Here is a 13,689-nt window from a genome sequence, read left to right as displayed (position 1 = left end):
TGGGGCCTCAGAGGAAAGCCCCTTAAAGATGAGGAGCCACTCTCCCTCAGTGTCTGCCTCCGCCCCCAGGAAAGGACTAGGGTAGGCTTATGGCCAGGTCATACCTCTCTGTCCAGCGGCTGCCGCAGCCACACCACACCTGTGTCAGGCTCCACGGCAAAGAAGCGAGAGGCCTCCTCCCCAGACACGCCAAACACCAGGGGGTCGTTGTCCATGTCTCGGGCCAGCAACTGGGTCACAGAGGAACCTGGAAGAGCCATGGGAGAGATCAGAGGGCAAAAATGGGAGGTTGGTCCATTGCTCAGGACCTCGCTCAGGTGGCTGAATCCCAGCGGGAGAAGCCACCCAGAAGACCGCCAGCAGGTGATTACTGTAAGAGCCCGGTGCATCTCTGGGCTCTGACTCAGGCTGCCTGCCTCCATCGTGGTCACTCAACATTGTGTATGTGTTTGTAACCGGGAAGTGTCATTCACCACGTTTTAGGTGTGTAATGGACAACTGTGACCTGTGCCTGTCCCCCCTTTTCTGATTTTAATTTGGAGACCCCCTTCTCTGACTGGCTCAGATGGGGGGCCAGCCCTTCAATTCTTTTGTTCCAGGATGGGCACATATCTCAGCCTTAGCCAATCAAAGCATTCCATCTCCCTAGTCACACTGATTGGTTCAGGGAGGAGCATGTGACCCCAGCTAGCCAATCAAAGCCAGCCCTGGAATTTGTGCTGGAACCACTGGGAAGGAGGAGCCTTCCTTCCGCTGGGGTTGCTAAATTGGCCCCGCCGGCAGCCATCTTTGGCTTGCCCAGGAAGAGACTATCTGAGAATGAGGCCAACAAGGAGAAAAACAGCCAAATGCTGCACAGAAAAATGGCTTCTGAAAGTTTGAGGGTGTGCAGACAACTGTGCCTGATATAAGCTGTAACCTCTGGACTTCTCGGCTATATACGCTAATAAATCTGCCTCCCCCTCTTCTTTTTTGTTTTTTTGTTTGAGTCAGATGAGCTGGATTTCTGCCTTTTGCAAATGGAAGCACCCTTTCTAATTCAGAATATATTACAAAACTTGGCATTCACCCAACAGTGACCAGGTGCTGGCCTTGTGCTAAGTGCTGGAGTACACAAAGGTTAGGAAGATGTGACCCAGCCTCGAAGAACTCCAGGCTAGGACTGGCTTTAGGTGAGGTTTCTGTTCCCAGGAAGAGGACTGAGGCTGTCCATCTTCCCCAGGAAACAGAGCCCTGGCCAGAAGCCCCCAGGATGCCTGGCCTACAGCGATAGCGTAGGGCATCTTCTCCCGGCAATCACAGCCCTCTCTAGGTAGCCTTCAGTCAGCGTGCGCAGCCCCCCTGGTTTGTCTGGGATGGAGGTGGAACACATACTAAAACCGAGAGGTCCCAGACAACTGGACTGGCTGGCCACCTTAGTTTCAGGTGGTCCTCAAGCCTCCAGGAACTGTGCAAAATGTTGAGAATACAGTATTGCTTTCTGCAGAGAGGATCTATAGCCTGATTCTCAAAGGGGTGGCTAGATTAGAATCATGGCCTTGGGCCAATCACTGCTTTTAAAGCCTCAGTTTCCCCTATAAGATGGAACAGATCTGCTTTCTTCCCCAAATACAGATTCTTATGTTTACTGAATAGCTCTGATCATCAAGCTAAGCAAGAAAGGATTGCAAACTCTGGGACTGTCATCTAGAAAAGAACGCTAATGAGCTTTTCTAAAGGACAGTTCTAACATGACAATGACAACTAAGGTTTCTGTGCGCTAACCACATTCTAGACAGTGGGCTAACGGGTTTCCGTGGACTTTTTGATTCGATCCTTACTGCTATTCTCCCCACTTAACACATAAGGTAACAAAGAGTGTTTAAGTAATCAACCATGGCACACAGTAAATGGCAGAGCTGGAATTCAGATCCTAGGCATTCTGGGTCCAGAGCCCATGTTTCTTCCCACGACCCTACACGTCTCAACACTTGATATGTGAACTCCAGATGCAGGATTTCTATGAACATGACCCTATCAGACCGTAACCAGAAGCCGAATGCTTGGAAAAGGAAGACACTGGGCAATCACTGGGCTCTTAGGATATACCAGACACAGTGCTAGGCTCATCCACATGGGTTCTCTCATGAAATCCACCACCACCACCCCCAGCAACTCTGTTTAGTAGCCATTATTCTACCCATTTTACAGACTAGGAAGTTGAGGATCAGTGAGGCAAAGTGTCCTCTCCAAGGTCACACAACACAGCAGGATATGGCAGCATCCAAGATAATGGGAGAAGGTGAGAGGTAGGAGGAGGAGGAGGAAGAGGAGGAAAATCATAGAACAGAGTTGGAATGACCTCAGAGACATTTTGGAGAGTCCAGGTCCAACCTTCCCATTTTAAAGATGGAGAAGCTGAAGGCATTTAGCTAGTTGCTCAAAGTACAATGGTGGGAAAAAGAGTCAGTCAACTAGAACCCAAGTTTCCAGACTCCCAGTACAGTGCTCTTTCTGGATGAGGAAGGAGGAAGAAGTCATAGATAGACCAAACACCTCACAAGGCATCTATATTGTTCAATGGCAAGCAATTGTTTTATTTTTTTTTAATTTTTTTTTTTGCATTTATTTATTTTTGAGAGACAGAGAAAGAGCACAAGTGGGGGAGAGGCAGAGAAAGAAGGAGACACAGAATCCGAAGCACGTTCCAGGCTCCGAGCTGTCAGCACAGAGCCCGGCGCTGGTTTTGAACTCACACACCGTGAGATTAAGACCAGAGCCGAAGTTGTATGCTCAAACCAACTGAGCCATCCAGGATCCCCCGTCTAACAATTTATTTTTAAAGACATAACCTAAAGCAATAAAAGAATTTCCAGCCTCCCCCTGACTTCCAGGCATACCCATATCCTTTCCATTACCCTCAAGTGTCCTTTAATGGCAAAGTTTGAGGAACACTGACCTACTTCCCAATTTCTTGGGGAGATTCCCTATGAGGACAGGTCCTGTCTGTCCACTACGAGTCCATGGCAGCCCCCTGGAGTGAACACTTCACTTGCCAACCACCTTCAGGGGCCAGCCCAGGTAGGGAATATGGGACCGAGCTCTCTGGTAGCCGATGGGATTCTGGAAAAGACCACACTGGCCCTCTAGCCAAGGTCAGATGACTCGGTCTGATATCCCAAATGGCTCTCTCGGGCCTGGTGCTCAGGCCCTTCCAAGAAGGGGGGCACTGGGCAGGACATGGATGGGGCCATCAACTGCTGTCACCCACCCTATAATTTCCCGGACTTTTATCCATTTTCCCCTCAATTATGTGCTGCTCAAAATGGTCCTTTTCGGCTTCCTCGCAGGCTCTTGCCTGCTTACGCCTTCTTTGTGTCCCAGGTAATTGCTAGTGACCTTTTCTAAGTGTACTAATTAAAGGTGCCGATTTAATATTATATTTAAGACAAGACGCCCCGCAATTTTCCAGCTGGGCACATGCTCCCCCGCCCGGGGCTGTTCTGCTACTCTGTAGAAGCTGGGCCTCGCTTTGGCTTCTCCTGGGCACGGGGTTCATTTCTCCAACAGGGAGGCTTCTAGCAACCTCTGCACCATTCACCCGGGAAAGAGGCCAATCTATGGGGCCCAGCCCCAGCCCAATGGCCCTAGAAGCGGCCACTCAGGAGAACCATCCCAGCTATGGGACCATGGGGTCCACATCCCACATTCTAAGTTTGTTTCCTGGCAATACACCCTGCGACTCAGGCTTTGGAATACCTGGAGTTTGGCTTTGTTTTGTTGTACAACTGGGATAAAATACATCGTTAACCATTTTAACGCATACCATTCAGTGATATCGGTACATTCACGGTGTGGCCCAACCACCACCACCATCTGCTTCTAGAATATTTTCCTCATCCCCAAGGAAACCCAAACCCACGAAGCAGTCACTCCCCATTTCCTCCCTCCCCCTGCCCTGGCAACCACTAACCCACTGTCTGTCCCTCTGAATTTGAATTATTTGAGATGAAGTCTTTGGGTCTAGCTTCTTTCACTCAGAATAAAGTTTTCAAGGTTCACCCTGTTGTGGCACATATGAGTACATTAATCCCTTTCCATGGCTGAGTAACATTCCATCGTATGGAGATACCACATTTTGCCTATCCGTTCATCCGCGGACGGACGTTTGGGTTGTTTCCACCTTTTGGCTATTGTGAATGGCGCTGGAATGAGCAGTTGTGGACAAGTTTTCGTTGGAACACTTGTTCTCAGCGCTTTTTGAATACGTACGTACCTAGGAGTAGAATTGCTGGGTCCTGTGGTAATTCTACATTTAACTTATTAAGGACCCACCAATTACCTTCCACAGCAACTGCACCAATGATATGGTGCATCCCACCAGCAAGGGATGAGGCCTGGAGCTCCTTCCAGTGGGAGGAAGGACACTCGGTGATTCACCGGGGCTGGGCGCCTCCTGTACGGTGGAGAGATGGGAACCGGGCAGCGCTCCCTACCCGATGCTACCGGTACCCTGCCCGCTGGGCCTCAGCACATCCCAATGTCACACACGCCAGCCCGACCTCCAAATGCCAGCCTGGGGACCCTGTGCCTGAGGGTTCTGGCCTTCCGGCTGCAGTGCTCAAAGAATGACTGAGGCAAAGCCTCGGATGAAGAGTTGGCAGATAATTGTTCTAGCTCCCTCACCCCTCGGGGGCTGGTGCAGAGGCCGCATTATACGCTGGCTCTCTGAGTTCCCCATCGGGACTCAAGCTCCAGTGGCCCTCAGAGCGGGGGGCGGGGGGCAGGGTGTCTAGCTGGTCAAGCTGCTTCTCCCTGTCTCACCTCCTCGCTCCCCACCTACGCTTTCCAGAATCCCTTCCCAACAAATGGTTTGCACCTCAACCCTCATCACAAGGCTTTGGGGGGAACCCACATAAGATACCCCCTAAAATTGCGGCAACAGCATCATCCAAAAGCCTGTAACAAGACAGATGCCCAGGCCCCGCTCACTCCGCTGGCCCGAGGAGAGCCCAGAGTGTGAACGTTTAAATAGCAGCCCCGCTCTCCCTACAAGAGACCCCGCCGCACAGCCAGGTTAGGAAGTCAGGGGACTGGTTTATAGCAGGGTGATATTCAAATATTTAACAATGGGCACAGTATAGGCATCAACCGATCAGAAAGGATGCCGGCCATAAACAAGCAGACCGGCAAGTACTGCCTGTAAGTCAGCCTGGTTTATGGCTCACATTTTAGATGCAGAGAAAAGCTTCTCAGGCCCCAGGATGATTTAAAGGCTCAGTCTTCGGGCTCTTGGCTCAATCAGTGCTGCGGGAGGACTCTCTGTTCTTGGCACCCGCCCCCACCCCCCGCCCCGGCCCCACGGGGAAAGGTAGCTCAGCAAGGCTAGCCCCTCTCCTCTCTGTGCCAGCCCAACCCAGAGTCGGGGGCAAGCTTAACCTCATGGGTAGAAAGCAGGACTTTGAAGACCTGAGATTCCTGGACACCCATGCTTACAGCAGCATCATTCACAGCAGCCAAAAGGTGGAAGCAGCCAAGTGTCCATCGATGGAAGGATGGATAAAGAAAATGTGGTGCATACATGTAACGGAACGTTATTCAGCCTTAAAAAGGAAGGGACGCTGTGCTCAGTGAAGTAAACCAGCCGCACAAAAGACAAACACTGGATGGTTCCACTTACATGAGGGACCGAGTGTAGTCAAATTCACAGACTCTGAAAGTAGAAGGTTGGCTGCCAGCGGCTGGGGGGGAGGGAGGAATGGGGGGTTGTTGTTCACCGGGTGCAAAGTTTCAGTTTTGCAAGACGGAAAGAGTTCTGGAGACTTGTTACATAACCACGCGAATGCACCGAACGCTACTGAACTGTACGTTCAAAGATGGCTAAGATGGCAAATTTTCTGTTACGTGGATTTTACCACCATTAAAGAACTTAAAACCAAAACTTAAATCGGATTATGTGCAAGGCCCTAGCGATCTGGCCTGAGACACCTCCCACCGCATCACACACAGGCCCCTGGACTTGCCCCTCCCTGGCCCTTCCTTCTTTCTGTTCCTGAACAGTTTGTGGCTGCCCCAGGGCCTTTGCCCCGGTTGTGCCTTCGGCTGGGAGTGTCCCTACCCTGGCAGCTTCCTCACTATACACCTCTCAGTCCAAGGGCTACCTTCTCAGAGAGGCCTTCTCCAATACTCGATCATACAGAGAGAGTCTATCTAAAGAGAGGCCCCGTCACTCTGTGTCCCTGCACCCCGTGTCACGGTCTTCACGGCTCTCCCTGCTCAGAGCTGATTTTGTTTGCTCACCTGACCTGTAGACTGCGTGCCCCAGCCCCCTGCCTGCCACACAAGCCTACCCATGTTGGCTCCATGGGGTGCGGCCTGGCCTGTCACGTTCCCTGTTGTACCTCCAGGGGCTGGCATCTTAGGGGCGCTCAATCAAGAGCCGCTGGGTGAACAAACGAGACCTGCCAACTGCCGGAGGTCCTATGCAACAAGAGTCCCCAAAGTTGTGTAGATCTGTGAGCCACAAGGAAGGGAGAGAGTATAGCCAGCTAATTCCTAATTATGTATACTAATGGACAGGAAAAAGCATGGCTAATCAAAACCTAACAATGCCCAAACCAGTAGTGCTTGGGCGCAGGCAGAATCATAGTGGGACACTGGCTGGGGGCCCAGTGTCTCAGGAAGTAGATCTGTACCCGATCCTTTATGGCAGTGTACCCCAATCTGGGGCCATGTACTCTATCCTGTGACGCTGTACCCCATCCAGAGGTAATGTACCCTATCTTGGGACCATCCTCCCCATCCTGGGCCATGGACCCTATCCTGGGGGCTGTGTACCGCATCCTTGAGGCCAGGGACCCCATCCAGGGGCCCTGGCTGGGGTGGCGATCCACTCAGTAGGCTACAAATGCGCCTGGGAGGCACAGACTGGCGACACATCCCCACAGTGGCCTCAGCCCCTCAGCAGGAGGCCACGTCCGTCTTCCTGGCAAGGGCTGGACAATCACAGCTCTCCCTGCAGCCGTGCTGGGCCCACGCCGCTCGCCGAGATGACTGCTATTACTATTATTGTTATTTGCGCCGAGGGGCACAGGCTGGGGGTGGCGTGTCAGGCACTCCCGGAGAGCTGTGAGTTTCGCCTGCCAGACGAGGGGCGGGCCAGAAACTTAGTCAGGGCCGCGGTAGCAGCAAGGCTTGGTGCTTATTCTGGACGGGGGAAGGTGACAGCTGTCGGCTCTCCGAACACGGACAGGGTGCCACAGGATGGATGGAGGGCAGAGAACACTGCACTCCTCCCGGCGGCAGCCTCCTCCTGCAACAAACCCCCGCCTGTGCCGCCCCCCCGCTCTGAGCCCTCCCATGGCGCCTGCAGAATTCAACGCACTCCTTCCCGAGGCGGCCGACGCCCTCCCAACCTGTGCTCAGCCTCCTGGCCAGTCACATTCCCACTGCGTCCCTGGGGCTCGGCCCGCCAGGCAGCTGCCCTCCCTCAGGCACGCTGTGGTCTCCACGCTCCTATGCTGTGCAGCTGTTCCTTCAGCCTGGAAGGCCGCTCCTCCTTGCCACTGCCCCGCAGTCCCAGTCATCTGTAGATGTGTGCCTCAAATGCCACTCCGGTCACACGGTTCTCTCCCCTCGGCGCTCCCTGGGCCGCTGTTTGTACCTCCATGCAGCACAGCACGGCCATCGCCCCTTGAAGACGGAGGCTGATGTCCTGGGACGTGTTTGGCAAACCTCCCCACCCCTTCAGGATTAACTGTGGCTCCTCTTCTGAGGCCAAGGAGCTAGCCAGTTCCTTCCCTTGCCCAAGCAGACGCTGCTCATCGATCGTGGCTCCCTTTTCTGTTGCCATAGTCAACCCCAGAACCCCTTGCAACACTTGGTCGTATGCAGCCACTCCTGGCCAATCTGCAAAGGCGTGTGAAAGCAAACCTAAAAGGACTTCTCATCAGCCCTGACCTACTGGCCCTTCCCATCCAGGGGCCACAGACCTTGTAGTCGGCTCCTACCAGGCTCAGGGCAGTGAGAAGGGACAGAATCAGACGTGGAGCCTTCGGACGAGCTCAGAAACCAGGGCTGGTCACGGCCGAAGTGAGAACCAAAAAGACAAAGCCCCCCATTGTGCAGCGGGAGAAGCAGGGGTCCTGGCAGGGACAGGGCTGTGCCCTGGCGAGTAGCTGAGTCGAGGAGCAGCAGATGACGGGCCCTGACCCCAGATTACAGGCCATGGGTTACGACCAGGTCTTTCTGAGAATAACCACCCTCCCTTCACCATCGCCACGGGATCTGCCGCACAAGCCCCAAGCCCACCCTTCTCCTCCTGGTCCGGGGGGCCCAGCGGCACTGGTGTTGGTCTCTGTCACAGCCAGGGGCTCCTGCCCTCTGCCTCTCCCCCAGGACGAGCCCCCCAGAGCCTGGGCTGGCCTTGGAGCCTACAATCTCATTTGTCTCTCCTCTGGGATCAGACAGGCCTGTTAAGAGTCTTGATTCCTGCGGATAATCTCATTTGTCTTAGGTTCACCCTCCCCATTCTTCTGCCTTCAGTCAGGCTCCTTCCTCCTCACACCCCCCTCCCCACCCCAGGGGCCTGAACTTGGTTTGACCTCCGAGGAGCTGATTTTTGTTTTGGGTGTTTTTGGCGGGGTCCTCGGCCCTGCTCTATCCCCCCAGGGGAAGGCAGAGCGAGCCTTGACGCAGACCCCCCCTCTCCTGAGAGGCAGGTGGCCCCCCGGCCTGCCTCTGCTGACCCGCCTCCTCACTCGCATCAGAAAACCCTTGCTCTGGATAAAGGGAACCGTCTGTCTGCAAAACCCATGGCCATGTTCTCCCTCTCCTGCAGCTCGGTCCCCTCAGAGCAGATGGCACGAACGGTCAGGCGGAAAGGAAACCAGCACTCACGGAGCATCTACTGGTTGCCAGGTGCCATGCCCAGTGGTTTTCATTCATTCCCACTGCCATCTATTTCTCAGCGTGACCCCACAGAGAGGGACTAGCGTCCCTACTATGCAGACGAGAGAAGTGAGGTGCGGAGGGGTAAAGGGACCGACCCAAGGTCCCACAGCTAGGAGGTAGCAGCACGAGGATTTGAACTCTAGTCGGTCTGACTCACCTCCACCACCCTCACGGCTTCTATCGCAAAGCCTTTTATCCAAGCCCTAATCTGAGAAGCTAAGCATTGCCCTCTGCTCACCCGCCAGAGACCGACCCCCCCCAGACCCCCTCCGTGTATTAGGCCCCTCCATAGTTTAGGCCGCCCTGGACCCCTGGGTGACTGGGCTGGGCCGAAGAGGAGTACCCTTGAGGCAGAGACTGTGGGCTCCCCCCTCCTCCATCACCCTGCCACAGCCCGCTTGTCACCAGCTAGCAAGATGGCGAGTCCCTCGTGAGAGTCAGAGAAGGGATGGCTGGCTCACCTGCACACGCAGGAGTCCGAGGGCCAAGGGGACAAGCTAATTCAGCAGAGAAGGAGACATTAAGCAGGGCGGGATGATATAAACCAGAAGTTTTAGCAGCAGGGAAGAGGAGGAGCAACCTGTCGTTGTTGTTTTAAAGCAATAAAGCCCAAGAGGAAAGATCAGACATAAAAATATTTGAGGGACGTGGCCCCGAGTCTCAGAAACTCAGAGCTCTTCCTCTTCTGGCACAAGAGAACAAATAAAATCATCATTGCCAAGGGCTGCCAGGCCCAGAGGCAGCCATCAATGTGCTCTAAGCCCCTGTAACCTTATGAGTCACAGAGAGGTTCAGTTACTTGCCTAAAGTCACACAGCTAGCATATGACAGAAGTGGGATTGTTCAGCCACCCATCTAATCCCCGGTGACGCCATCTACAGTCCTTCATTCATTCACTCCGCAAACGCTGCCTAGCACCTGCTCCGTCCTGGGCGCTGGTGATACAATAGTGAACGAAACAGACAGAAGTCCCTGCCTTCCTGGAGTCGACATTCCAGTGGACACAGCTACAGACATTACATGCTTTTCCTGGCCTCTCACAGGCACACGGGGGAAGCGTGAGCCAGGGGTGCGGGGTTTGGTCACAGTCCATATGTACGAAGAACCCCATTCCTACCCTTTGCCCTGGTTCACGCATGGGCTGTGACCCCCAGCATGAGCACTTGGCAGGGGAGTGAGGACACGGGACACAGGATCAAAGGGCACAGAAGACAGTTTGAGAGGAAGACGGCCTCGGTGAAATCCCTCTAAATAAGACAGAGAGAAGCAGTCAGGCATAGAACTGGCACGGCTTCCTCGGTCGGTGCTCACAGCAATGACCTCCTGTGTGATCGTGGGGCACTCATTCCCCTCTCTGAGCTCCCTTTCCCTGCTGACACCACGATGGAGCTGAAGGCAACGGCGAAAGCACACAGGTCCTTGGGGAGAATCCATTCCAAGCCCGGCAAATGGGCCAGGGGTTCGTGTGCCACCCCAGGTCGCAGCTGCACGGGCACTGTATGGGGAAGGATCTTGAGGCTGCGTGGGTTCAGCAGGAAGGAACACTGTGATTCATTAGACACCTGATGTGAGCAGGGGACGGGGGGTTAGCTGCACATGTGCCACACTCACATTCTCAATGAGGCCAGTGAAGTCATTTTACAAAGGAGAAAGCGGGGCCGGGCATCTCCGTGCCGAGTCCGCGGCCACCCAGCTAACGGCGACAGGTAGCAGGGCTGAGTGAGACTCAGATCAGTCTTGGGCTCCCAGTACCCTTCCCACCACACCACATTAAAGTCCCATCCAGTTAGGGGCGCCTGGGTGGCTCAGTTGGGTGAGCATCAACTCTTGATTGCAGCTCAGGTCATGGTCTCGTGGTTCGTGGGTTCGAACCCTGCATCAGGCTCTGCACTGACATTGTGGAGCCTGCTTGGGATTCTCTCTCCCTCTCTCTGCCCCTCCACCACTTGTGTGCTCTCTCTCTCTCTCTCTCTCTCTCTCCCTCTCTCCTCTCCATGTCTTTCTCAAGTAAATAAACATTAAAAAAAATTTTTTAAGTCCCATCCAGTTAAAATACCTACAAGACTATGGTCCCGTTTGCCACACCATGTACAAGGCCATGTGCAAGGCACTGTGGAGGAGAGAAGGGCACAGACACCCCAGCCCCATCTGGCAAGGCTTCCCATACTGGTCGAGAAACCCGGGGTATCTCTTCACCTGTCAGGCCCGACAGCCAGGGTCTGGGCTGGACTGGATACTCTTTTCTGCGCAGGAATAGCAGCCTGAACAAAAAGCAGCCATGAATAAAGGGACTCCAGAATGCTCTGTTTGACCTTCCTGAGTCCTTGCTTCTTCCGCTCCCAGGCCCAGGGGGGCTGAAGTCCTGTCACAGGGGCCGGGAGAGCCAAGCGGTAGTTACCAGATTTAATAACAGTGATAATAGTGGGGTGGGTATTTTTTTTCCCTTCTCCTGAAACTTTTCAATTCATTGAACTGTTCAATTAACTTTACAAAAGGAAATGTGGAAAAATGACGGCAAATTGAACTTGACATTATCATTAAAATAAACAGAGCACTGCAGGCCTTTAAAGGCTCACAAAGAGATTATCCAAACATTTGTAGGCACGTGCTGACTCCTTCCTGCTCACAGGAACCCTGGCACTCTCCCTCCTGCCCAAGCCCGTGCCCTAGTCAACGCTCACACTCCCCCGGCTCTGAATGAGGCCGCGGTTACACCCCCCGTCACCAGCCCCTACCCCCAGTGTGAACACGAAGGTGGGGGCCAGGCTCTGCTAACCAGCTGCTATCTCCGGCGTGTCCCTTCCCTCTCTGGCCAACGATGGGAAGTCCAGTGGGTCTCAGGCCTGGCTGCACGCCAGATTCCAGGTCCTAGTCATTTAAAATTCTTTTCAAAGGGAATTTGAACCTTAAGGTCTGACTTCAGAATGCCAGCCCCTCCTGTGCCCCATCCCTTAGCCAGAGCCCAAGGCCGAGAGGCTCCTTTTCTACCTCCCAACGGCAAGAAAAAATACTCAGAAACTAAGAATGGTGTCACGGGGAAGCAGGTGAGAAAGACACCCTTCCCCTCACCCCTGCTCCACCTCCCACTCACCACCGCGAAGGAGGCCAGAAAAGTCCCTCCAGAAATCACTTCCTCTTTGAGGAGACTCATAATTACCCACAATGATCACAGCACCATTCATTTTGCCCTAAAATTAATACATCACGTTGAGAATGATATCGCGCTAATTTATCACAAGATTTATGAAACTTGCACTTTTTCTAATGAGATTTATGCAAATGCTGCTCTTGACACTGTTTGTGTTTTAAAAAGTTTTGATCGGGAAGCGGGGGTCCAGCCCAGCTGGCTGAAGTGCCACCTCTGCTCAGGGGCCGGAGGGGAAAGGCTCTATGGTGGCTCCTGCCCTTGGAGGACCCCAGGCGAGCAAGCCCCTTGGCCTTCCCACTGGGCTCCTCCCTCAGTCCCATCTCTCCCCGGATACACCCTTCCTCATCCGGAGCCAGCCCTCCCTGCGGGTGCCCCTGCCACCTCAGGTGGGGAGACCCTTACAGGTGGTGGGGCTGCTTCTCTGGGATGAGCAGGGATCTCTCCCACCCAGTCAGAAGCCTCCAGGACAGCATATCACCCGCCCGGGCATGAGACAAGAGAGGCACATAGGAAGCAAAATTCAAGACGGCACTCACTCTCAGGTGCTGACCCTATACTTGTACAAGTCTCAGAGTGTCCCCTAAAATGTTGTGCCCTGGGTGCCTCTCCTGCCTCACCCTAGGCCCCACCTTACCACTAGCTACCATTTACTGAGCACCTGTTGTATGACAGGTACTCTGTTAAGCACTTCACACACACGGTCTCATTTACTATTGACCACAGACCTGTGAGACAGGTATTCCCACCCTCAAATAAAGGGGCTGAGTCTCAGAGAGGTTTAGCGATTTGCCCAAGATCACACAGCTAGGAAGAAGTGGAGTCAGAATTCAAAGGCAGGTCCATCTGACCCTGAAGACAACGTTTTTATTCAGTACTGACTCCAAATGAGTCACAGAGGACTTCCCTCTTCTGGGAGTTTAGTAATACTACATATCGAAGGGTCATAGCCCACATACTCAGTGACCCAGAACAGAGATGAAAATCAGGAAATTAGCCCCAAAGGTCTTTGGGCAGCTAAAAGTCATAGCACAAAATCCATACACTACATTTTTCTTCAATATATGAAATTTATTGTCAAATTGGTTTCCATACAACACCCAGTGCTCATCCCAAAAGGTGCCCTCCTCAATACCCATCACCCACCCTCCCCTCCCTCCCACCCCCCATCAGCCCTCAGTTTGTTCTCATTTTTTAAGAGTCTCTTATGCTTTGGCTGTCTCCCACTCTAACCTCTTTTTTTTTTTTCTTCCCCTCCCCCATGGGTTCCTGTTAAGTTTCTCAGGATCCACATAAGAGTGAAAACATATGGTATCTGTCTTTCTCTGTATGGCTTATTTCACTTAGCATCACACTCTCCAGTTCCATCCACGTTGCTACAAAGGGCCATATTTCATTCTTTCTCATTGCCACGTAGTACTCCATTGTGTATATAAACCACAATTTCTTTATCCATTCATCAGTTGATGGACATTTAGGCTCTTTCCATCATTTGGCTATTGTTGAGAGCGATGCTATAAACATTGGGGTACAAGTGCCCCTATGCATCAGTACTCCTGTATCCCTTGGGTAAATTCCTAGCAGTGCTACTGCTGGGTCATAGGGTAGGTCTA

General features: G+C 53.2%; 1 protein-coding gene across 1 annotated transcript in view; it reads right to left on the bottom strand.

Annotated features, from left to right (window-relative positions):
* The window catches only part of LOC124506880 (cadherin-23-like), a 286,170-nt gene that overhangs the window by 211,992 nt on the left and 60,489 nt on the right, over nucleotides 1-13,689 (bottom strand). The window contains exon 3 of the mRNA XM_047072896.1: nucleotides 105-247. Coding sequence (XP_046928852.1) covers nucleotides 105-247 — 143 coding nt within the window. The remainder of the gene's footprint in view (nucleotides 1-104; nucleotides 248-13,689) is intronic.

Source organism: Lynx rufus, unplaced genomic scaffold (genome assembly GCF_022079265.1).
Source record: "Lynx rufus isolate CCGP_SWC_20201006 ecotype Redwood Valley unplaced genomic scaffold, mLynRuf1.p SCAF_11, whole genome shotgun sequence".
In the NCBI taxonomy this organism is placed as follows: Eukaryota; Metazoa; Chordata; class Mammalia; order Carnivora; family Felidae; genus Lynx; species Lynx rufus.
The sequence above is the reverse complement of the archived record's forward strand: the minus strand, read 5'-3'. Positions and strand labels throughout refer to the sequence as shown.